Raw genomic sequence first — 22152 nt, 5'->3', positions numbered from 1 at the left:
ACCACAGCAGTGTCTGGGGGACTCAGTCAAAACTGTTGTCGTATGGTACAGCAATAAAATAAATTGGGATGACAGGACACAAGCTGCCTTGGGTGTTCAAATCACAGCAGATATTTTGTGGAAATTGTGTTACAGTTAGGATTTAAGGAGGAAATTGTAGCTCACACCAGCCAGGGCTGCAGGTGGTGTCCACTTGATGGTGTCACCAGAGGGGTTGCTCATCCTTGTCCTCTTTACAAGTGGTCCTACTGAGCAGAGAAGAGCCGTGGTTAGATGCTTGTGACTTTTATGTGTGCAAGCAGGAAACTGCACTTTTAGGGCTCTCAAATAAGCACTTTTTTTTTGAATTTATTTTAAAAATAACAAAAAAAAAAAGCTAGCTTTTATTCATAAATACGCAGTGAGCATGAGCTACATGCAGGAGAGTGCTATGCATTTACATTTGCGCTGTCATATAAGTGGATGTATTTAGTCCCAAGACACCACTTTCTGGAGTTATTTGTAGTCTCCTTGGGGGATACCTTAGAGGTTTAAAATAATGGAGAATATGCTTTATGACTTCAGAGCTCCTGTCTTTATTGCAGTGTAACTCATTGACTTCCATGAAGTGTTGTTGATTGTCAGGGATGTAAGCGACAAAAGAATTATGCCCACTGTCTAGATTTCATGTCAGAAATTTTTAAAGTGATTTTATCACTCATGAGAGGTGCCAGATTGTCACCAATGAGAGGAATATCATGTTCCATAATCCTTAATATATTCCATTTTCCCAACACACTTATTTTATGTTACTCATTTTAACCATACTGATGATTTAAATGCACTTTTACTTTTAAGAAGTAGCGTTATTCATTACTGCCAATCCCAAAGGAGACAAAGAGCTCTTGGTGGTTATGCAATAATGCATCAGAAGGTAATTATTTGTTATAAAAGTGCAGTTATAATGTTTCTTTGATTTATATGTTAGTTTGATGATGTCCCATGAATTCAGATGGGCTGCAGAAGCAGTAGGTTGTTACATCACTAGGCTGGTTGTTGTTGAGGGACATGGGGAACTAAAAGCTGAGACTTTGTACGCAGCAGATTTTTTTTGTTTTTATGAACTTTGCGGCCGCAGCATTGTCCACTGTTGATCTAGTTTACATCTGGGTGTGGACATTTGAACTCTGCCTACACCCGCATCCTTGAATTGGAAAAAACACAGACTGCAGCATGTGAGCTGTGCTTTGCCCATATCTTTGCAAGTTCTTGTCCTGTATAAGTTACGAAAGAAAAGGCTAGGAGTTTTCAGCGACATGGGACTGATTCAGGCTTCCTATAAACTAATTCATCACCACTGCTTTAAAGTTTCAAATCCAGAGAGAGCGATGCACAATTCAGGCCTCCATCCATGGAGGCCTGCAGGTAATGGCAACAAATATTCCCAAGGCACAAGTCAGGAGGCCGTGTACAGCAGGTGCTAGCCCTTGGTGGTGTGAGGATATGTGCCCACTAACTACAGCCATGGTTGCACTTTACAGAGGTTAATGAAAATGCCAAGAAATGTTAGAGAGTGTGGAGACAAATGAGCTCCTCATCTGGTTCACAACACAGCCTTACTGTTCTGGCACAACTGAGGTGATGAACCACAGCACGTTGAATCCATCCAAGGGCCTGTCGTAGGGATAAAGAAATATGTTTGGTGAGAAGTACAGTAGGCTTCCTTTAAACCTGAGACAACAGAGAGGCTATGCAATGCTCTAACTGCTGTGCCACCACATGAATGAGTTGTGTTACTTGTGAAATCCAAGCAGGATTTGAAGTAGAGTTCAAAGTGTACATTCAATCCAGATAAAAACTCAGCAAGCTACTTTGGGACTTCTTAATAGCCCTCCATCCTTTTCAAAGTGGAGATTATACTGCCAATTCTGCCAAGGGCAGTGGAGTCTAGTAACTGGGAAAGTCCAGGAATGGACAAATGGAACGGGGGAACTTAAATTTTTGACAGCACAAATATGAGTAGAGTTTAGCTAACTACAGAGAATAGTGCAAGTCTCTCATATCCACATTTCAGGCCATGTAGAGTTTTAAAGATCGCTTCTTAAAGCGTTGGTGACAAACAAATGACTTAGGTTTGGTGCACAAGTGGGGTATACCATATTTCACATTCCTGAGAGTGACAGCTTTTATCTCAGAAGCTAGCTAATGTATTTCTTCCATATAGGCTAGGTTTGTTGGTTTGCTTTTATGATGACATGGAACAGATGGATGCCTCTGTGGCCCGGGCTTTGCTTCATCAAATGATTAAATGCAATCAATTGAGAGGTTTCCAGGCCGAGGTTCAGAAGGTGGGTACCGTGCTCGTGCGTTTTTCCTATTCCTGAAAACAAAGGAGGGAGGGACTTCTTGAATTGAGGAAAAAAAAAAAAAAGAGTGGAAAAATTACTGGGATCTAAGAAATAAAGGAAATAGTTCTTGAGTGTATGATGCAAAGAATAAAAGCCTATCTTTTTTTTTTTTCCACAGTGCTCATTCTTTTCTTGTTCTGTTTCTTCCGTATTTCTTTTGACAACTGTGGTTCTACTTTTGGATTTTTATGAACTGTGTGGTCACTAAATGCTTGCCAATTTCTATTCCAAAAACTCCAGTTAAAGTTTTGGGTGATAATTAGAAATTTGTTCTTGGCAGACTTTTGTTTCCCATCTGTTTTTTTTTTTTTGTTTGTTTGTTTGCTTTAGCTCAAATCTCAGCTCTTGAATATTGCTATGCAGAACCAGACTTTGAATGATATCCTTGGATCGCTGTCAGACGCTGTGGTTGGACTGACTTCAGGTCAGCTGGAATCTTTGTCACCTGAGGCGGTTCATAATGCTATTGCAACACTAAACCAAGTCTCTGGATGGGCAAAAAGCCAAGTTATGATTTTATCCAGTAAATACCTCTCTTATGAAAAGGTACCTTTGATATAGCTTTCCTGTCTTCTCTTTTGTAATAGTGAAATGTCTTTTTTCTCAACAATAATTGTAGATGTTGAAAAGTTTAGTATCAGTATGACACTTTTTGTAGTACTGTTAGTGGTTAGAAATTTTTGTTTAAATTAAATAAAAACATTCAAAACTGTAGCCTAAAGTAATTTTCCAGTGACATGGAGAATGCCTATTTGCGTTTGGCAGTTGTATATATTATTTTGTTTGTATTGCTGCCACATGCAGCAGAACTTGCATGATCAAAGACTATATATTGGACTATATATTAAAATATATCGTAATGGAAGGAATCAGGCTTCTCTGTTTCAAAATAAAGGAGCCTCTGGAAAATGGTTGTATTTGTTCCCTGGACAGTCTTGTCTGGATTGAAAAATATCAGAGGAAAGTACATCCCTAGGCAAGAAAGGCATTAAATATTCAAGAAAAGTAGTTTTGATTTATTAACTTTCACTTTTAATGTGTCTGCTGTACACAACCCAGATAACTTTGTTTTCTCTGTTATGTCTGCAGGTTTTATTTTATAATGTTAGTCAAATGGGTGCATTGGTAACTGGTATTAGCACTCAGTCATTCTACAGGATGAACCCAAAGGAGCTTTCTCAGGTCATTCGAGGCACAACGTCCCAATACTCGCCAGACTTATCACCTGCACAACAACAAGGGATCCTCAGGAAGGTACCTGTGTAGAAGGTTCTCTTTGTGCAAAAGCATAATAAAGCATAATATTCAGAGCATGATTTAAAATGTTATCACTGAGATGTGGGTTTAACTCAATGGTTAATATTTCTAGTGTTGTTTTTTTTTCTGGAAAAGAAGGCTGTTTTGAAGGCTCTCTCTAGCTTAGTCTATGGCTTTTTTTTTTAAACTGACAAGTTTTTCTTTTATCCTCTCTAGAGAAATATTATACAGAATAGAAAGTCAGATCCTGTAATTCTAAGCATAAGTTCTGAAATGTCATGTGTTTGTCTCTTCCGCTTTTTAGATAGCTTCATCTAGAGATTTTTCTTCACCAGTCACAGATATACAAGGGGCTTTCTTTAGAGAAATATCTCTTCCTGATTTATGGAAAGGGACTGGATATAATTCTTCAGTGATGAAAGAAAAAGAACTAAGAAGAAGCCAGGTAAAAAACATTGTGAGCTTTCCATTCCACTGCGATTTAGTATGATGGGAGAATAGGAAAAGTGTTGTAATAGGTGTTAAAGGAACGTAGGCAAAAGGAAGAAAGTGCCGCAAGTATGTTTTCATGTAAGCAACTAGTGGTCACTTAGAGCCTGACAGGATTCTAAGTCAATATAGTGGAAAGGAAAACATTAATGTTCTGAGTTCAAATATCTTAAAGTTTCTGCCATAAATTCTCTTTCTGGTACTGTGTATACTAGATACTTGCATGTACGAGCAGTCCTTTGGCTTTTCCAGAGAAGGACCAGATGACCTCCAGAGGTCCCTTTAAACTTAAATTTTATTCTGTGGTCATGTTCCACAAACATGTTTAACGTCATCCTGCAGTGCCTGTCACTGATATCTTATGAAGAACAGGTTCACCACTGGATGCCTGCAAAACTTTGTTGTTGGCCAGGCTGGACCCCAGAAATGCCTTTAGGGTACATAAGAGCATTAAGCAAACAAAAACCTTGCAGTAGTTATTGTATCTTTCAACTGCATTAGCGAAGTTTAACTTTGTGTGGTGGTTTTTATTTCAGGCTTTATATCTGTATGAGTTATTGTCTAAGAAGAGCTCTCCTGTTGACCTCCTAAGGTATGGATGATAGTCTGTCTTTGGAAAGGGGTTTAAGTCTAGATCTGTGATCAAAACAACTTTGAGGTAAACACTATGTAGTTATTTTGTACTGTTTTGTTTATTCATTCCTTGGTACCACAAGATAACAGCTTCTTCCTTAAAAAGGGTCTCCAAATCCAAATCACTGCACTGCAGAGGTATTGTTTTGTTGTTGTTTTCTTTTGACAGCCTTTAGATTACAAGAAAGAGAAGGGAGGTGGTTGTAGAAACTAAATCTTAGGACATTGTTGTGGGGAGTAAGGACTGAATTCTGCTAAAAATACTGAAAAATTTGAACTTTGCTTTCCCTATCAGCACAGGACAGCTTGTGAAAGGAGTGACTTGCCAGTTGATTGAAAGTATGGGCACAGATTTTTTTTTAAGCCATTTTAAATTCTTTGAAAAGAACCTTCATCTGCTTTCTCCGTATCAGGTAAGACCAAAAAAAGCAATTTCATTTTTCACTTAGGAATTGCAAGAAGTTTCTACAGTCATTCCAACTTGCTAATCCATGAATAATCTGTCTGGAAATATATATATAACTTCTGGAAAGATACAAACACTCCTATGCACCCAAATATAGGGTGTTTTATCTCTGATGTCTGGAAAAATTAAAATCCTCTGTAAAAAGAAAAATATTCTCTCTGAAGATAACATGCACAGTCTTCTATATGCTAATTTACAAGCCATATTTCAGTTCTTCCTCAAAAATAACAAATACTTAAGATCTTAATTTTTTGTTACTTTTAGGTTAATTGTTTGGCTTGGAAATTTTGGAAATCCTCCAGTGCATCCATTCCTCCCTTCCTCTTGCTGGTACTGCCGTAAGTTACATTTTACTGTATCTTAAGTTAGCACATCCATAGTAGAACATTCGGAGTAGTCCTTGTGAGCACTTTTTTAATAACCTCTTCAGCCCTGGGAAAGCCAGTAATTCAGGTAAAAGATAACACAAAAAGTGTTTGCTGACTGCAGCCAAAGTCTACGTCAAGTGAAAGCTGGTAACACCCGGTGTCTTTTAGTATACCCTATTTTTGTCCCAGTTGTGAATTCCTTTGCATCCTTGAAATCAGACTCCTTTGAAGCATGCTCTGTGCAGACTGAATCACAGCACAGTGATACAGCAGCAATGGAAAAGTCTGTAATGTTGTTTGTGCTGTAAAACAGTTTACGCTGTTTCTGATGCCTGCTGAAATAAAGGGGATAATTGAGTAGGCTGTCATGAGTGTCTTGTTGAGAATCACAAAACTAGCTTAAATGTAGTTTACGCTGGATTTTTTTTCTTTGCATTTTTGTTGTTTTTTTCCTATATTGTGATACTCTTTTTTTTTGGGGGGGGGGCGGGTTGCTTGATTTTTTTTTTTTTTTTTAATATGCCACTTAGTTCCACTTACCTTTTTTTTATGGTGTTTTTTTTTTGAAAGCGGGAATGTAAGATAAAGCCATCACATTGCTGCCCAAGAGTACTGCTCTGTGTTGTTAAAAACATTTCAATGTGTTCAGAAATATTTTTTGTTAGTTAGCAAAATTTTGCATGATATAAGTAGTCAAGTAATATTCAGTAACAGCTTTTCTTCCTCAGAAAACAATTAACGATCATACCTTGATAGGAACTGCTGAGCTGTAACTCCTCACATGTGAATTCTCCTTTTTCTTTCTTTCTTTTTTCACACCTGCTGAAAGAGATAAAATGGCATGAGAACTATTATTTTGCCAGAATGTTTTTAACTAATTTAAGAAAAAAATGATCAAAAATGAGAAAATAAAATGGTTCTGTTTAAAAAGGAATTAATTTAATTTAAAATATGTTTGGGATTAATTGCAACTTTTCTGGCCTGCCTAGTTTATCATTTTTCAAATTCAGGCTTGCCTCTGAATTTTTTCAGTCTCCACAGATTTTATGGGTGTGGTTTTGGGCATCTGAGAGTCAGGTTTGCATTCTGAGACCATTTCAATTATTTTGGCAGGGTTGAGTACCTGGAGTATGTTTCGGGCCCTCTGTGTGTCCCTTTCATTGAAAGCCTTGGGAAGACTGAGGTGGACCTCTTGAATCCAAGCCTTCACAAAAAAGACGCTGTCCTGCAGAAAGTGCAGGAGTGCTTGGTAGGCCTGGTTAGGGGGGCCAGTGGTAGAGGGGAAGCTGCACAGAAGTCATCTGTAATTAGCCACTGACCGTTCCAAACTCAGTGAGAGTGGCTGAATAGCTTTGTCTCCCTTTGTTGTCATGTGGTGCATCACAAAGTCATACTGCCTGCTTCTACTCTCCAATCTGCATGCAGATGCTCGTGTTCTTCTGTAGGTAGAGCCTGTGTCTTGGGTTGATGTTTTCGGCTCTGTGTTTGTGTACCTGGCATATTTTGTGGCTTCTGCCACCAAAGAGCTGCAGCAGTCACCAGTTTTTAGGGAAAACTAGTTCTTGATGTAGCTGTGATTATTCATGTCCTTGTACGTAAAAACCAGCCCTATAATCCCTTGTGTTTTTGGCTAGAAAAATCCCACAGAGTGAAGCTTTGTGATAGCAAGAGCTTGTGGCCCCTTTGCCACACAGGGCCATGTGAGGACTCTCCTAGCTAGCAGAACTGCGCTGCTGCTGCGCTTGTTGGGTGGTTGCCTGGAGATTGTGGCAGGAGATCTGGTTTTAATTATTTTTTAAGTGTAGTTCAATATGAAATAAACAAAGAATGCTTATTAAATATCAAGTGCTTATTAAATATCACCAGTTTTGTTGGTAAGAGCAAGAAGTATAAAGTGGCTTCAACAGAAACTATAGATTAAGTTGCCAGTGCAAACTGTTGTGTCTTTGTTCCTTAGAGGATCACAAAGCTTTAAATGTGTTTTGATGCAGCTGAGTGATACAGGGCAAGAGCCAAGATTAGCTCTACCAACAAGGTAAATGCTTCTTGTTTCAGAATGGTTCCATTGCTGATGAATATGATGTTGACCTACTCGGAAATCTAATCTGCCACTTACCTCCAACCTTTCTACATGACAGAATGTCCCTGAAGGCAATGGCAGCAGCCCTTCATCAATTCAAACTCTGCCAACAGCTCAGCCATGAGCAGAAGACTGAAATTAAATACAAACTCCTTGAGTTATATGGGTAAGGTATTAGGTATACCGCCCTGCTTCTGCTGATGGTTAAGGCATGCAAGGTATTAAGGCAGTGTTCTTTGCTCACTAGAATGACATTTCTGTTCTGGTGTGTAATGTGATAACTGTGGAACAAACTACAGCCCCAGGGACACTCTGAATGAGTTAAGTCCCAGAGAAAAAGGAGAGAAAGCGTAACAGTTGAGGGAGGGGCAGGCAAAGAGAATCTGGCATGGCAAGAGCAAGAGCGTTACTGGCAATGCATGGCACAGGAATGCAAAGAATTCTCACGCTCAATGCACTGGTGTGAGAAGAGAAATAAAGACAACCTGTGGCAAAGGGAGAGAGCCAGAGCAGGAAGCAGAGGGATGTAAAGTTCAACCAAGTGAAGCAACAGAGCGGAAAGCACGTTGGATGTCATTAATGACTCAGATTAGGAGGCTGGTTTGAACCACGCTGCTGTATCAGTCATGCAAAAAGCAAAGTTGTCCTCTGGCAAGGATATACCATTTGTCTCTTACATTTTCTCTTAGAGATATCTTGCATTTGAAGACAGAGACTGAACACACAGTTTCTGACCATGCCTTCAGTCCCAAAGTCTGTCACTCGGTGCTTCTAGTCATTTTAGTTGCTCATTCAGGTTCCTCCTAGTTGTCAGCTTTTTCTGGTAATGGAGTAGATATATTTTCCACTGGAAACCATCCCTGCATAAATCTGAATGAATCATGGTTCGCTGTGCTAAATAATACTTCATTTTATTATTAAGAAAATACTTGTCTAGTCCAGTGCCCTCATAATGGGGCAACAAACTCCACAAAGTTTTCTATGAGAACACACACTAGTAACAGACTGGTTGGACTACCACCTTCTGCAGGGACTTGCAGGATGAAATTTATTTATCCAAGTGCTCTCTTAATCAACTCCCGAGTGGGTTGGCAAACGTGTCAGATTTGCGTCTTAAATCAACTCCTGAGTGGGTTTGTCAGATTTGTGTCTCACAGCCCAAATAGGCATAGTGCTAAGCAACATATATTTTGAAACTCTCAGCACCATTCAGAGCAGAGTTTCCTTCCTATTCGTACAAATAATTTAACATGTTATTTCAGGACGTATGGTACCTATCATAGAAAAAATCTCTACTACAGAAATGGCTTAGGTGTCATTAGATGTGGCTCTCCAAGGTGTTAGAGCTGCCTTTCAGTACTCTTGATATTACAGATGAAGAAAATAGCACTGAGAGTAAAAAATATGGAGCCAATAAGATAGGTATTTAAGTTTTCTATTTCATCACCTATGTTTCATGTTCCCGTCCCTTAGTTTCAAGAAGTTTGAGTTACTTTCCTGAATTGCTTAGTGAATTTGATCTTTTCAGAACCAGGGGGAAACTGTCCACTCTTGTGAGGTGTGCGCGGGCCTGTTTTTCAGAAATGATGAGCACCCACAGCTCCTGTTGGCATCAGAGAAAGCTGCAGTTGCCCAACAGCAATGAAAACCAGCCTGTGTAAAACTGCACATAGTTTAATATTGGAATAGGCTTGTTTGTTTGTTCAAATTTTTAAGCAAGTACCGGTAAATATTGCTTACCTGAGTATTAACCAAGTTGATCCTTAGGATAAGGTATTTGGAAAAAAGATGGTTTCAGGTTTGGCTGTGAGGTTTCTGCTTCTCTTTTGATGCCATTTAGCAGGATACTATTGCAGCATGAATCTGAGAGAAAATGGGATTTTTTTTTAAAGGTCTGTTTCTCCTCGCTTGAACACTGTCATGCTAAGAATGCTATGAACATTGAGTGAGAGAGAGAACAAAGCTCCATGACTGCAATGTTTGAAGGCTTCCTCTGAATGTATTGAATTCCACTAATGCCCCCTACGTCAGAGAGAGATGAGAAAGTAGAGTCTGATGTTAATACGTATGATTCATCACACTGGCATAGGAGCAGCTATCTCTTCTATATAATACAGCATAATAAAAACTCTTAAGTTTTAGTATAATTTTGATTCCAAACATTCTGGGTCAATATACTTTTCCAAAATGTTTCTTCAGCTCCCCGAAGAACTGGACAGCTGAAACAACATTAGATATTGGACCATTCATAGCTCAGTTGTCAAAAGGAGAATTAAATGTACTTGCTGAAAAGGTATGTTTTTATTTTAACTTTTAATTTTGTAAGAGAGAATATTAGAATTTGGGTTTCACAGTCTAAGTTATGTAACCTGAATATGTGGCCCTTTGCCCAAAGTACAACGTAGCACACACAGTAGTAACTGATATCCTCAGCATTGCACTTTGTAGTTTCTTTGCCCTCTTTAGTTCATATAATCTTACAATTTTTTATGCATAGGGTTAAACTGTACTGGAATGAGGTTTCATTATTCTGCAGAAATATGTGAGCACAGTCAGCAATTTTTCCTCAGGAGATAACGCATATAATTGCCCAAATAGCATGGGACTTCTCAACTGAAAGGGAGGTGTCTAGCAGGGTGGAGGAGAAAGGTCAAAACATCACAAAAGCCTGAAAAAAAGGTGAACAGGTAAAAAATATTCCTCATAATTTAATTGGGTCTATATCCTCAATTCTTATATTTATCTGACAAATTTGAAACAAAATATTTTCCATACTGTATATCATGTAACAGAGGAGCTCGTTGCTACAATAAGGTCTGGAGGCAGTCTCAGATGTTGCCAGAAGCTGAGAGGACATACAAGAGGAAGAATTGCTCTGAATTTGTTTTGTTTCTAATACTGCTTTTCCTTAAAGATCTACCACTAACCTTTCAGAAGCAGTTGGTTTATTCTCTTTCTCTTGTGAAACATCTGCACAACTCGGAAGGAGGCTGAGCTGTTACTAACCCCTACTTTGCTGAGGTCTGCAGGAGTGTCTCTCCAAAACAATTTGTTTTAAAAGGGGGAAAGATGTCTTACTCATTGTTTTGCTTTCCTTTTAAAGTTCCAGGATATCATTTTGCAAATAACAAAGACAGTAAGGCCAATTTCTTCAGCCAAAGAGCTTCTATCAACTGTATTTGAATCCGTCTCCAATGCCACTGCCAACATTGAACCACCTCTCGTCAGACCAGGTGAGTGTTTCACCTGGTATCTGTGTGGTGTTAAAGTGCCCAATTTGCATTTGGGGCTCTGCTGGTGCAGTTTAAACTGACTTTTCGTTTTGACTTAGTCATTAAATGCATTCCAAGAGCAGGCCAGTAAAAATTACAGCATTAAGTAACTTACCAAGGATCAATCTTCTAGCTAAAACAATGAGTCTTTACTCTGTTGCCTGTGGCCGTCTGATGCACTGACCAATTGCTGAAAAACTTGATCTCAGTACATGATTGCATGGTTAACATCTCCTGGCATGGCTGTGAGTGCACAAAGGAAAAGATTAATGACTTGTATTACGGTTTCCTGTTTATTTTGGCTTTTTTTTTGGCTTCCTTTGTAACAAAATTAAGCTTCCTTGAATTAAGAAGCAGTGGAGGTGACAAGTTACTATTGTGCCAAAAGCTTACACATAGTTAATCCTTTGCCAGACATGATCGTGTGTTGACTCAGCTGTTCTGAAATATGACATCGGTGGTGGCACCGTGTTTTGTCTGTCCAAATGGGCAAAGCTTATTATAATCTAAAATATATTTTAATTAGCAATCAGTCTACTAGAATCGCTAGTGACAAATGGATCATTTTCTTTGTAGAAAATGCATACTCTATATTCTATTACAACAATTCCTTCTCTTATCTTAAATTCACCTAGGCAGAATTTTTAGGCCATGCTGTTCTGTGCTGTGGAGAATGACAATGCTGTAGGGGAGGCTTTTGAATGCACTGCTTAGAATTTAGAGGCCAACAGTTTCAGGGAGGTTGGTACTGTCTACCTTTATGCCTTCGAAAACCTCCCCATCGGTTCTGTCCAACAGAATGCACGTCCAAGCTCCCACCTAGCCCTGTGCCTGCGTGGAAATCCTCCCACTTGTATAATAGCAATTCTGAATGATGACTGTGGTGTCCTTTACAATGTTGTATTCATATACAGAGGGAGATAGAAAGTGTTCTGCAGAGCTGTATTTTGCATTGCCTGAACAAAACCATGACCTCTGTTGAGCAGAGAAGTCATTACACATTTTTCATGCTCTAAAAAAGCAGGATCAAGCTGATAGAGTAGCAGAGTCAAGCTGAATGGATCAAATTCACTCTTCCCTGAACAAATAAACCACCAGATCATTAACTGTTAAGAAATTAATTAAGAAATGTGTAGGCATGGGCCACAGGATTAAAGGTTCAGCATCAGATGTTTCAGCACATTTTTGTCCTCACAGACGATTTTTTAGAACTCTGGATCACAACACACAAATCCCAAAGGCTCCTCTAATCAAACTTATGTCCAGTGCAGTTGCAGAGCTGTCTCATACTTGCACTGCAAGACCAATATGAACTTGCCGGTGGAACTAATGATCTTTGTCAAAGGATAACAGGGTTCCAAGGCTGCTCACTCTTCACTCAGGGTGTGCTGGCGTAGCTGGGGGCAAGACTGGAAGATGAGCAATGGAGGGATTGTTTGTTCTAGTCCAAGAAATTCTATAGTCCATGTGTGGTATTGAAGTTCTGTTACCAAACATAATCTTATCAACTCCTCAGAGCTCACACAGTAGTTTCAGTAAGGATTGAAGATTTCTGACTTCTAAATCACTATAAAATTAACTACTAGGAAAGTGGCTTTAGAATGACATGGATGGTTCTCCATGCTACCAACCTGATAATTAACATTTCCTACTGTCTGGTTGTGAGCGAATAGTAACAAAAGTAATAATTACAGTGACAGTTCTTACATCTATGCCTACGCCAAGGAAAAAGCACAGGTGATGCTTAAGGCAGATAGGAGCATATGAGGGCAAAACTCATTTGCTTAAGGCAAGTTGGAGCATATGAGGAATCATCTGTCCAAGATGCTACCAGAATGGAGCGGCATTGGTGGAAAAAGAATTCAAGTTGCTTACCTCACAGCACTGAGATGTTATAATATATTACCTATATAATATGTTCATCAAACTAAATATGATTATATAGTAGAAGGAAGAATGAAATAGCATCAGATACAGGAAGTAAAGCCAGGAGTCTAATTAGTATTTCCCTCTGTAATAGTGCCAATGTATCTGGTATGTTGCAAATAATAAAATCAATGTTTTTTTCCATGAACAAAAAATAATAGGTTTTCACGACTTGGGGAAGGGAACTGCATTGTGTCTGGATGCCAGTATTTACATGAGAAAAGCTGACCTTTTTGCAGCATGGGAAAGTGAAACAATGCAGCTTCACAGGAGAGCACATACAGGGAGAGCAGAACATCAGCTGGTACACTGCAAGCTGAACAACATTTTCGTTTGCTCAACAGATTCAATCTTTTCAGTGTTCTACCCACTACTGCAGCTTCCTTTGATGCAAATAAATCCCTCCTCTGCCTCCTTTCAAAGTACAAATCTACTTTGTACATCCTCACTTTATTTATGTGTGGGAGCTTAGCTCAGACAGAGCATCTGTGAAACTCTTGATTTTTACTGCTAATGGCCATATCTAAAGACATGTAGAGATTGTTTGGTTTAGGTCATTATTTGATAAGGTTTTCCTAAATTAGTGACAGGAGAAAGAGAAGTAAGTGAGCACATTAGGATTCCAGTTTCTGCTTTCCATCAATATTAGATGTAGATTACACCAGCAAAGATCAGGTTTTGTTAATTCTCACACTGGAAAATATCTCATTTGATCATGCATGGATCCAGAACCTGCCCATAAATCAGATTTTTAAATGCAGGTTGTCTGTCCAAACAGTTGTGCTCTAAGTGAGCCACTCTCTCTCATTCTTGACATTTTAACAATCTGCTTGATACGGAGAACAAGCACCGTGCTCCTCTGACACATCCAGTTTCTGTCTTCACCTTGTTTAAATGTCAGGCAAGTCTTACAAGCCATACATCTCTGTCACAGTACTTTAGCATGAAGGGGCCCCTTGTGGTTGTTACTTTCTTACTGAGCTGGGTTCATATATGTGCCGGTTAAACATGAAGTTCATTCAGCTGCAGCTTTTCTGGGAGAGCAGGGGTGAGCAGCCTTAGCCATGGAAGGAGGCTTCCACTGAAGCTATTCCAGAGATCTGCGTTCCTACTGCAGCGTAGCCCCCAGTGAGCACTGCTTTGACCGCAGGCTAAGCCCTTGCCTGGGTTTTGCTTCCTTTACAGAACTGGACTTGAAAAAACTTGGAACATCTTGGTTGCTCTTAGCACTGTGCGCATTCAGATGTTAGTGTTTTGTTTTTTTCCCCGGCATTCTATAATGTAACTGTTCTGAAATACAGCTACTCCTCTTTTCTTTTCCAGCATGCACTGCCTTTGGACGACAAAAAATGTACCTGATTTCTCGCTAATTAGGCAAATTCTGCTTTTGTATCCACTACATCAATGATGTAAATATTTAAAGAAATAATTTCATTGTAAGATAATTAGTTAATCAATATCACATTGGCTGCAGTTAATTCACAGTCTGTCAGCCTCTTAAATTTTCCTATTGGTAAATTTCCTTTTTGCAGTCTCCTTGAGGAAAACTCTTAGTATTTCACTTTTTTTTTCCAGATTGCCTTGGAACCAGAGCCCCTTCTTCAGATGAAATTATTAAATTAGCAGAAGCAAATGTCTATTGGTCAGTTCAGGAACTGAAATGCATGGATGCAAGGACTTTTGACAAAAACGTGGAACGTCTTGGGACTGTCTCTGGTTTTAACAGCTCACAGCTTATGGTGTTGAAGGAAAAAGCCAAGCAGGTAACTATACTGTCTGTGAAAGAAAATTAAATCCATAATTTGACTTGCTGTTATTGAACTATGCAGCTCTAAAATAACTGTGTTATGGCAATGTCACTATTGCTGCAGGAATATCTATTGCTTATTGGAAAAATAATGTGAGATGGTGATAGAAAGCTATTGTCTTGCTTTAGAGTCAACAGGCAAGTTGTTCTGAGCTATTGGCTGCTGAAAAACTTGAGTGCTTTTGCTTTCCCATCGCTTTTTGGTTGCTTGCTTCTTGCTTTTCTTTTATAAATGAAAAACCAGCAAGCTGTCCTATGGGAATTTGGTTGGCCTGCTGAGAATTCAGCTTAGAGTGTTAGTGTTTACATCTATGTTAAATGTAGTTTATGGTGGCATAAAACCAGATGGACCAAGAGGATATTTAGCTGGGTAAGTAACAGGTCTCTACCCTGGGCACAGGCCTGATGCCTGTGCCCATGGTGTTCGCCAGAGCGCAGGACATGGTTGTGTGATGCCAGCGCTGTGCCCTGTGTCCGGGGCCACCATCAGCAGGGTGCCTGGGTGCTCATCAGTGTCCCCTTGTCCAGCTGTGGGCTCCTGAAAGCCACACGTCACCCCATCCCTGGCACTGGTGATTCACCCTCCTGGGGGTGATCTCCTCGTACTGCTTCCTGGTATTGTCACAAACAGACTTTTGATTCAGCCAGAAAAAGCCTTAGGGTATAGTGAAACCATTTGTTTTGGCTGCAGAAGACCCAGAGGTGAAGAGGTTACTGAGCCCAGGCTGTCTTCAGCAGCATGTCACCAGCATTTGATGGAGGCTGTCTGCTCTCTGTCTCCATCTCTTCATGGCTAGCTACTTCTGAATCCTATTCTACCAAAATGATCCAACCCTTAAAAAGTTGTTTGTATGGTTCGCTCTGACAGAACAAGGGTAGGAAGCATCTACAAGTCCAGTTGACTGCCAGTAGGACCAGTGCAGATGCTTGGAGATCTGAGGGCTGGGACAAGGGTCAAGGTGGGCCTGGGCAGTATCTTTGTAATCACGAGTTGCAGTCAGAGCAGTGGATCTGACCATGACCTTTGGGTAAATAAGGCCGAAAGTGCAGTTTTCAGAAGTGCAGCTCAGCTTTTAAAACTCCTGAACTACAGGTGCTCGAAGGGAGAGAGCACTGGTCAGATTTCTGAAAGCTGACAGTGACTGCAGTTGTGTTTCTGCTGCCGTGCTGGGGTAGGACAACAGCCCCCCCGTGTCAAATGCTTCCGTCCCGAGACAGCCTTCCTCTGTCAACACAGAGATATGTGGGTAGGAAAAAGGGAAAAAAAAAACGAGGAGATGAATGTTAGTTTATTATCTGAGATGGTGGAAACTGAAGTGTTTTACAGCAGTGCAATATAATGGTGTGCTTACGAAGTGGTATCTGCTCTAGAGAAATTGTCTACAAGGTTAATATACTCCAAGCCTAGCTATGTTCAATTCAAAGATACTGAAAGATACACAGATCTGTAGTGCACTGAATTTTGTATATTGGGTCTCTGTGGTAAGACAGACTGCTGCTAGACAAGGACAGACTTTCTATATACGCTGAACGCCGAGCATGAGAAATCAGATAGTACAGGCAAAACAACTGCAGCTCTTCGACATTATATGTATAAGATGCTGTTATATTATTAACTAAAGGGCATCTTTGATTAAATGTTTGATTAAGCCAGCTTTAATTTCTCCTAAATTGATTTATTTACTCCAAAATAAACAACATACTACTCGTGGTCCCAAACTAGTTCAAAAAAAATAGTTATCAGATTGGGTCTTAATGAAAGTAAGCAGCTTAGCTCACTTGTAAGTGGAAGGTCTCCAGGCTCTGTGATAGTAACAGATGTATGGATTTGCATTCTCTAGGTGAATGAGGACAAAGGAGTGGTTCAGTTTTAATGTGTTGTGTTATTTATACCATTATGGCTGAGATTTCATGCAGCGCTGTCAGATGATGCTATTTATGAAACAGCTCAAACCCGTATTTTATGACCTAGATCAGGAAACAGACACACAACATTTTTAACTGTATGTGTTTCGTGTACCTCTTAAGCTAGAGAATTAGGAGCTTTAAAATCAGGATAATGCTTTTTACTGTCTCTTTTCTTTGGAAAGACTGAAATTTCCCAGGCTTAGGCCCCTGTTCTGTTTCTTTATGATACTGTAAAACCAGCATAAAAGATCCAGTGGAAACTCAGTCAGGAGGTACAGGTCCAGCAAAAGCCTCTCTTAAGCAAATCTTTAACCCAAGTGTCATAGTTGAGAAGAAACACCTCAGCAGCCTTGGGGCTGCTCTGTCTCAGATGTGCATATTGGTATGAACAGCGCATAGTCAGCAACTCTGGGTGAGAATTATTTTATTCCAGAGGTCTGGCCCTTTGTGGGTTGTACAGCACCACATGTATCTGAAGGTGCAAACACTATTTAGTAGGCAAGTACAGAGAGATTTCTTCAGTGAGTCCTCACTAGCATTCACCCTTCAAGCTTTTTGAACAAAAGCTAGATCGTGGCAATCCTGAAAATAGAAAAAGTATTTCCATGGAATGGTTAGCTTAGCCCAGGACTGGCTTTTTACATTTATTTCTCTAGATGAACTTAGCGGCACAATCATACTAGAAAACTTCCCTGTACCAACTAACATTGCAACGTTGCTGAAGTATCTGAGACCTTTAAAGGGAACTTTTTTTTTTCCTTATACCTGTCTTGTTCAAGTTACTCCCTTCATCCAGAACCTAGCATACTTTTTTTTTTTTTGCAAAGGCAGTTGGCCACATCCTGAGAAATACTGCCCATCGACTATCGGCTAAATATTATTGACAGTTCCAGGCTCTGCAAATCCAGCTCTTGATGCCCTTTCGTTATTCCTTATCCAGATAGATCTTTTCCTGTAATCAAAATTTCCTTGGGGCTGGTCTGTAACAGCTTCTCAGTCACTGTAACTATATCACAGATAAACTGAGTTCTACTGCTTCCAGTTTTAAATACATTGGTATTGATATTTTAGATAAACTAACCATTGTTAATGCAGAATCTTGAAAACCTTCACAATATCCGGTCTCTGCATTTTGTGTGCAAAGAAGCCTACATCAGGTATTGGGACTTTTAAAACCAAAGTTTTGGGAAATGGTTTACATACAGGAAGACTCACAATGATCTAACAGATGCTGTACATTAATGAATCTGTTCTAAAGGTTTGGGGGTCGCTATCAGCCTGGAAGAGTTACCATATTGTTTCTCTGGGGCGCATTGCTCTGGCATTCACTGAAGATGAAATTGAAGAGCTGGATTTACATCTGATCGACACCATTTCTGTTCTGAGTCAGCAAACAGAATGGACTCATACCCAAGTAAGTACATTATTGAATTTACTACTGGATTCATGCTTTTTGAGGCTCAAGTCCTAGAATTGCCTAGGAAACTGATACAGCCACCCCCACCACTCTCTGCTGGTTGTCTTCAGCCTTGACCCCTGCAAATGAGGGCTGGCAAAGACATTTTGGCACCTACATCCCATTCACATCTGAATCTTAGTCCTAAACACAGGTCACCATCTATATGTGACACTTAAATAAGGCAGGACAACCTGATATTAGAAAACCTAAAAATTTCATGTTGATTCCCTTGAGTAATTTGCATTTCTGTCTAACAATTTAATTGAATTGGGCAGTTCTGTTAGGCATTTCAATGCACATTTCTTCTGGTGAAGTGGTCCCTTGTGACTCAGCAGAAGACACACTGAATTCTTTTAACTTGCTTTCATTTCGGAAGTGGCCATGTAACCATGCTCTGCTTAGATGCCTCATGGAGGTGGTGCCAGTGCCTGTCCTGAAGACCATGCAAAACTCCATTTAAATATGTTGGGGAGGCTCCATTGTAACACTCCATAGCTTCCAGTAAGACTTTGAGCTTCTAGTAACAAAACCTTCAATTAAGTTCACTCTGTTCATGCCTAATATCTTACTATTTTTGCAGGCAAGATCTATTTTGCACAGTTTTCTAGAAGACTCTGGCCAGACAATGAGTGCATTAAAAAGCTTTGATTTAGTTGGATTAGGAGCTATTCTCTGTGCTCTGAACTCCACAGAAATCATGTCCATAAGGAGTGTTGAATTCAGGTACTACATTCGATACTTATGAAATATGTATTAGTATTTCTGTTGACAAAATGCAGTTTGTTTTCCTTTGAGATTTCCAGAGCCTAAAGGCCTCTTTTAGTTTGCACTTAAGATGCTTTAAGAAAGGCAATAGATATTGTGGAAAGCATACAGTAGCTGTTTTAAATATAGTCCATTTTAGATTTTCTCTGCCATTTATATCTCACCATTCAAATATTGCACTGAGAAACTTGGGCTTTTGCTCAAAGCATTAAACTTTTGTATGCAGCATTTGTACATATATTTTTAACTGAAAAAGAGGTTTACAGTCTTGCTACTGCAGACTAAGTATGTTCCAAGCACTTTTAATATTGCATGTGATTGCAGTATGTCATATTAACCTTGTTGCCTTTTGCAGTGCTGCTGTTGCAAGAATTGGCCTGTTGCTGTGTAGCACCCCTGTTCTGAGGCAGTTTAAGAAGATGGCAGAGTCTGTGTTTGGATCTGCAACTAGCTGGAATGGCTCTGTGTTACAGGAGATTGGTACTATAGCAGGTAACAAACTTCAGACTGCAGATGGTAATAGTTGTGAAGCAGTATTACTGAGCAGTAGGAGACAGGTTCATGTAGTGATGCGTTTTTTTAGACTGGCAAAATATATTTCTTCCAGGGAGGAGTCATCTGCAGGGATGGATGTTCAGCGATTTCTTTAGTGCTAAGGAAAAGCCGTGGTAGATTCCATAAGGTGCCTCCCATTGCACTTTTTTTTAAAGCTTTCCAATAATTTCACTTAATGCTCCCTAAGACTTCTTGTATCAGAAGAAGCTGTCAAGAAGCATTCCTGAATAACACTGCTTGTATTTTTATAGATTTTATAGATTTAAACATATCTCCCCTCAACTGTCTCTCTTAGAAGCAAAAGAGGTATTTAGTGGTCCCTTGGGTAGTGTAGGTTCCATACCGATAGCTAAGGTCAGATTATTTCTAATATTTGAATATAATGAAAGAGAAAACAAAAAAAAGAACTGGTATTTTTTTATGAAACATTGAAGAAATACATTTATTAGATATTTTGTGCAAGAGCTTAAAACTTGTTAGCTTAAAAGTCAGTCTTATAAAAAATGTATTACCTTTGCAGGTGGTTTGAATGAGGATGAATTGAAAGCTTTTGATAAAAACCTGATGCCATATTTCCAGCCAATAGCAATAAGCCACATACCTGGTGAAATTTTCCAAGTAAGAGCTTTATTAATGAAGAAGAAACCAAATGTATATAATTTTTACTCTCTTATGAATGAACTGCAACACACTGATTTATGGTTTGGCTTGGGGTTTCAGCAAGAATTTTTCTGTGGTCAGTTAAGTGAGAGACTGTCAAAGATCTGAAACATTAACTTTCAACTATATCATCTGTATTTGTGATGAACATAAAATATGTTAAACAAGCTTTTTTTTTTTTCCCTCAAATGTGTCCCAAGGGAAAAGAAAAGATCTAGGGTCAGAAAGCACAGAAAGGACTCCTTCTTCTGACACTGTATTCAGATCTGAGCTTTCTTCTGTTTATTAACATTTGCAGAGATGCTATCACAGTTACACATTTCTCTGCTTGACTACCTAAGAGCCTTTTTATTATCTTAAAATCTGGCACCATTCTCCAGAGTTGGCTCTGAGAAACAGATTGTATAAGCAGATACAGATCAGAAAGGAATTACATCTAATTAAACCTGTTCTGAATGTGGACCAGAAATTAGAACATGGATCTTGAGATCATTGCCCCAGACGTTATTTGACTTAGTGACAAGATTAATGATCTGCCTAGGCTGGTCTCTGTCAGATGCCTGGGCAAGCAATATACTTATGGACAGATGAGCTAAACAGATAGTTAACTGTGTCAGGTTCCATAAATGAGAAAAACTCCTTGAACACTGTTCTGCACAGTACCACCAACAGTTTAGATAAGCTTGAGATGTCCTTAGTCAAACTATCTCTCTGGAAAATAGGCAGAGCTGAGGGTCTACATCATCTTGTAGAATTTCTTTCAAATAGCATACATTTTTGTTAGTAAGAATAGTAATGATACTACAAAATGTGCTTAACAAATAACAGGAAACCTTCCCAGACCAGTTTTCTGCATTTGAAAGATTCAAAGCAGAATTTGTGTTTACACAGATCTTGTATAGGGCTGCATATATTATTCAGCTTTTGATTTATGAAAAATTACATTGTATTATGGACCTTAATTTAGTTTTAAAGTGGCTTATCTTAACATTTCTGGACTGACAGGCATTTATTTGAGCTTACTAGTTTTAAAAGAGTACACCATTTGCTAGATAATGAAAAACTGGGAAGGGTTTATTCCATTGTCTGACCTACTTGGAAGGGGAATATAGTCCCTTACAAAGATAAAGTAGAACTAGGATGCAGAACTGTTGCAGCACAGACAGCACGTTGTACAGGAGGGCTGCAATTCTTGTGACTGCAGATTGTTAGCTGGAATCCAAGCCATCCAGCATGACCAATACATGTAGGCTTTACAGACTGGTTAATTTCTGTGTGATACAAATACTGTAAAATTATGATTTCCATGTTCCTTTTTAAACACAAGTTTTAATATGACCAAAGTTGGAAGATTTGCAGTCTAAAAGAGGAAAATGAATAATGAGATTGAAGCATATTACTTTTTTATCTCACTGCTCTACTGATAACTCAAATCAAAGGTCGAACATAGGTTCGAGAGAGTTTGCTTGGGAGCAGATGTAAGAGGAAACAAATGAAAACACAGGAGGATGCACAGCGTCATCAGTCTTTGAGCAAATCAGAAAAGTGCCTGGAAAATTAAACTCCAGTTACATATTGAAGCAGTGTCCAATATAGTGTTGGCACAGAAAGCCTCTCAAGCTTTCAGACCCAAGCAGCAAAGACGAGGGTGTAAGATGGACAAGTAGCCAGTGAAGTAAATGAACAAAAAGGTTTTTCTAAGCTCTGTTGAGCTATTCTGTAGAAACACAATGTTGAAGGCTGTTTCCCCTCATTCCAAAGGCAAAACAGTGATTCCTTACCTGTGTTGGAGCCACTAGCCTGTCAGTAGCTTAAATGACTTTCTGCCTTTTTTTCCTCCCAGGCATTGTCCCCAGAACAAATAGCAAACCTGGGCCCTGAAAATGCTGCCATGGTTACAGGATCTCAACGTAAGCATCTGACTGTATCACAGCTCCAGAGCCTTCAGCTGGCGCTGGATGGAGCCAGGACAAGCACCCCAGAGGCACCCACCACAGCTTGTGCACCCCCAGTGGGGCAGACCCCAGCTCCAGGTGGTGAGTGCAGCCACTCCCCTCTCCTGCTTAGAAGGGAGGACACTGGTGCACAACTGGGACAGGTATCTCAGCACCCACCAGGAT

At 39.5% G+C, this 22152-nt stretch overlaps 1 protein-coding gene and 1 long non-coding RNA gene across 11 annotated transcripts in view; one reads left to right on the top strand and one right to left on the bottom strand.

Moving 5' to 3' along the window:
- The window catches only part of OTOA (otoancorin), a 37089-nt gene that overhangs the window by 12748 nt on the left and 2189 nt on the right, over positions 1-22152 (top strand). For 6 of the 8 annotated variants that reach the window (XR_007164667.2, XR_007164665.2, XM_066977558.1 and 3 more), the window contains 17 exons: positions 2204-2327; positions 2718-2933; positions 3477-3641; positions 3949-4089; positions 4670-4725; positions 5062-5179; positions 5497-5570; positions 6714-6849; positions 7656-7846; positions 9880-9973; positions 10784-10913; positions 14454-14641; positions 17852-18007; positions 18633-18775; positions 19173-19309; positions 19893-19990; positions 21876-22130. Coding sequence is in view for 6 of the 8 variants with exons in the window: in XM_066977558.1 (XP_066833659.1) it covers positions 2204-2327; positions 2718-2933; positions 3477-3641; positions 3949-4089; positions 4670-4725; positions 5062-5179; positions 5497-5570; positions 6714-6849; positions 7656-7846; positions 9880-9973; positions 10784-10913; positions 14454-14641; positions 17852-18007; positions 18633-18775; positions 19173-19309; positions 19893-19990; positions 21876-22130 (2422 nt within the window). In the remaining 2 variants the exon portion in view is untranslated. The remainder of the gene's footprint in view (positions 1-2203; positions 2328-2717; positions 2934-3476; positions 3642-3948; positions 4090-4669; positions 4726-5061; positions 5180-5496; positions 5571-6713; positions 6850-7655; positions 7847-9879; positions 9974-10783; positions 10914-14453; positions 14642-17851; positions 18008-18632; positions 18776-19172; positions 19310-19892; positions 19991-21875; positions 22131-22152) is intronic. The other 2 variants (XM_013177212.3, XM_066977559.1) reach the window with 1 other exon arrangement.
- On the bottom strand, positions 138-21895 carry LOC106033583 (uncharacterized). Of its 3 annotated transcripts, XR_010825074.1 has the most exons (6): positions 21814-21895; positions 11068-11195; positions 9421-9543; positions 6349-6422; positions 1600-1653; positions 138-248 (listed from the first exon to the last, which is right to left on the bottom strand). It is a non-coding gene; the product is annotated as an uncharacterized lncRNA (long non-coding RNA). The 3 variants fall into 3 exon arrangements; XR_007164688.2 differs by lacking the exon at positions 138-248 and having other exon boundaries at positions 1422-1653; XR_001205421.3 differs by lacking the exon at positions 138-248 and having other exon boundaries at positions 1422-1653; positions 6349-6419.

This window comes from Anser cygnoides, chromosome 15 (assembly GCF_040182565.1).
Source record: "Anser cygnoides isolate HZ-2024a breed goose chromosome 15, Taihu_goose_T2T_genome, whole genome shotgun sequence".
NCBI lineage: Eukaryota > Metazoa > Chordata > Aves > Anseriformes > Anatidae > Anser > Anser cygnoides.
Note: the sequence above shows the minus strand (reverse complement) of the source record. Positions and strands in the feature narration are given on the sequence as shown.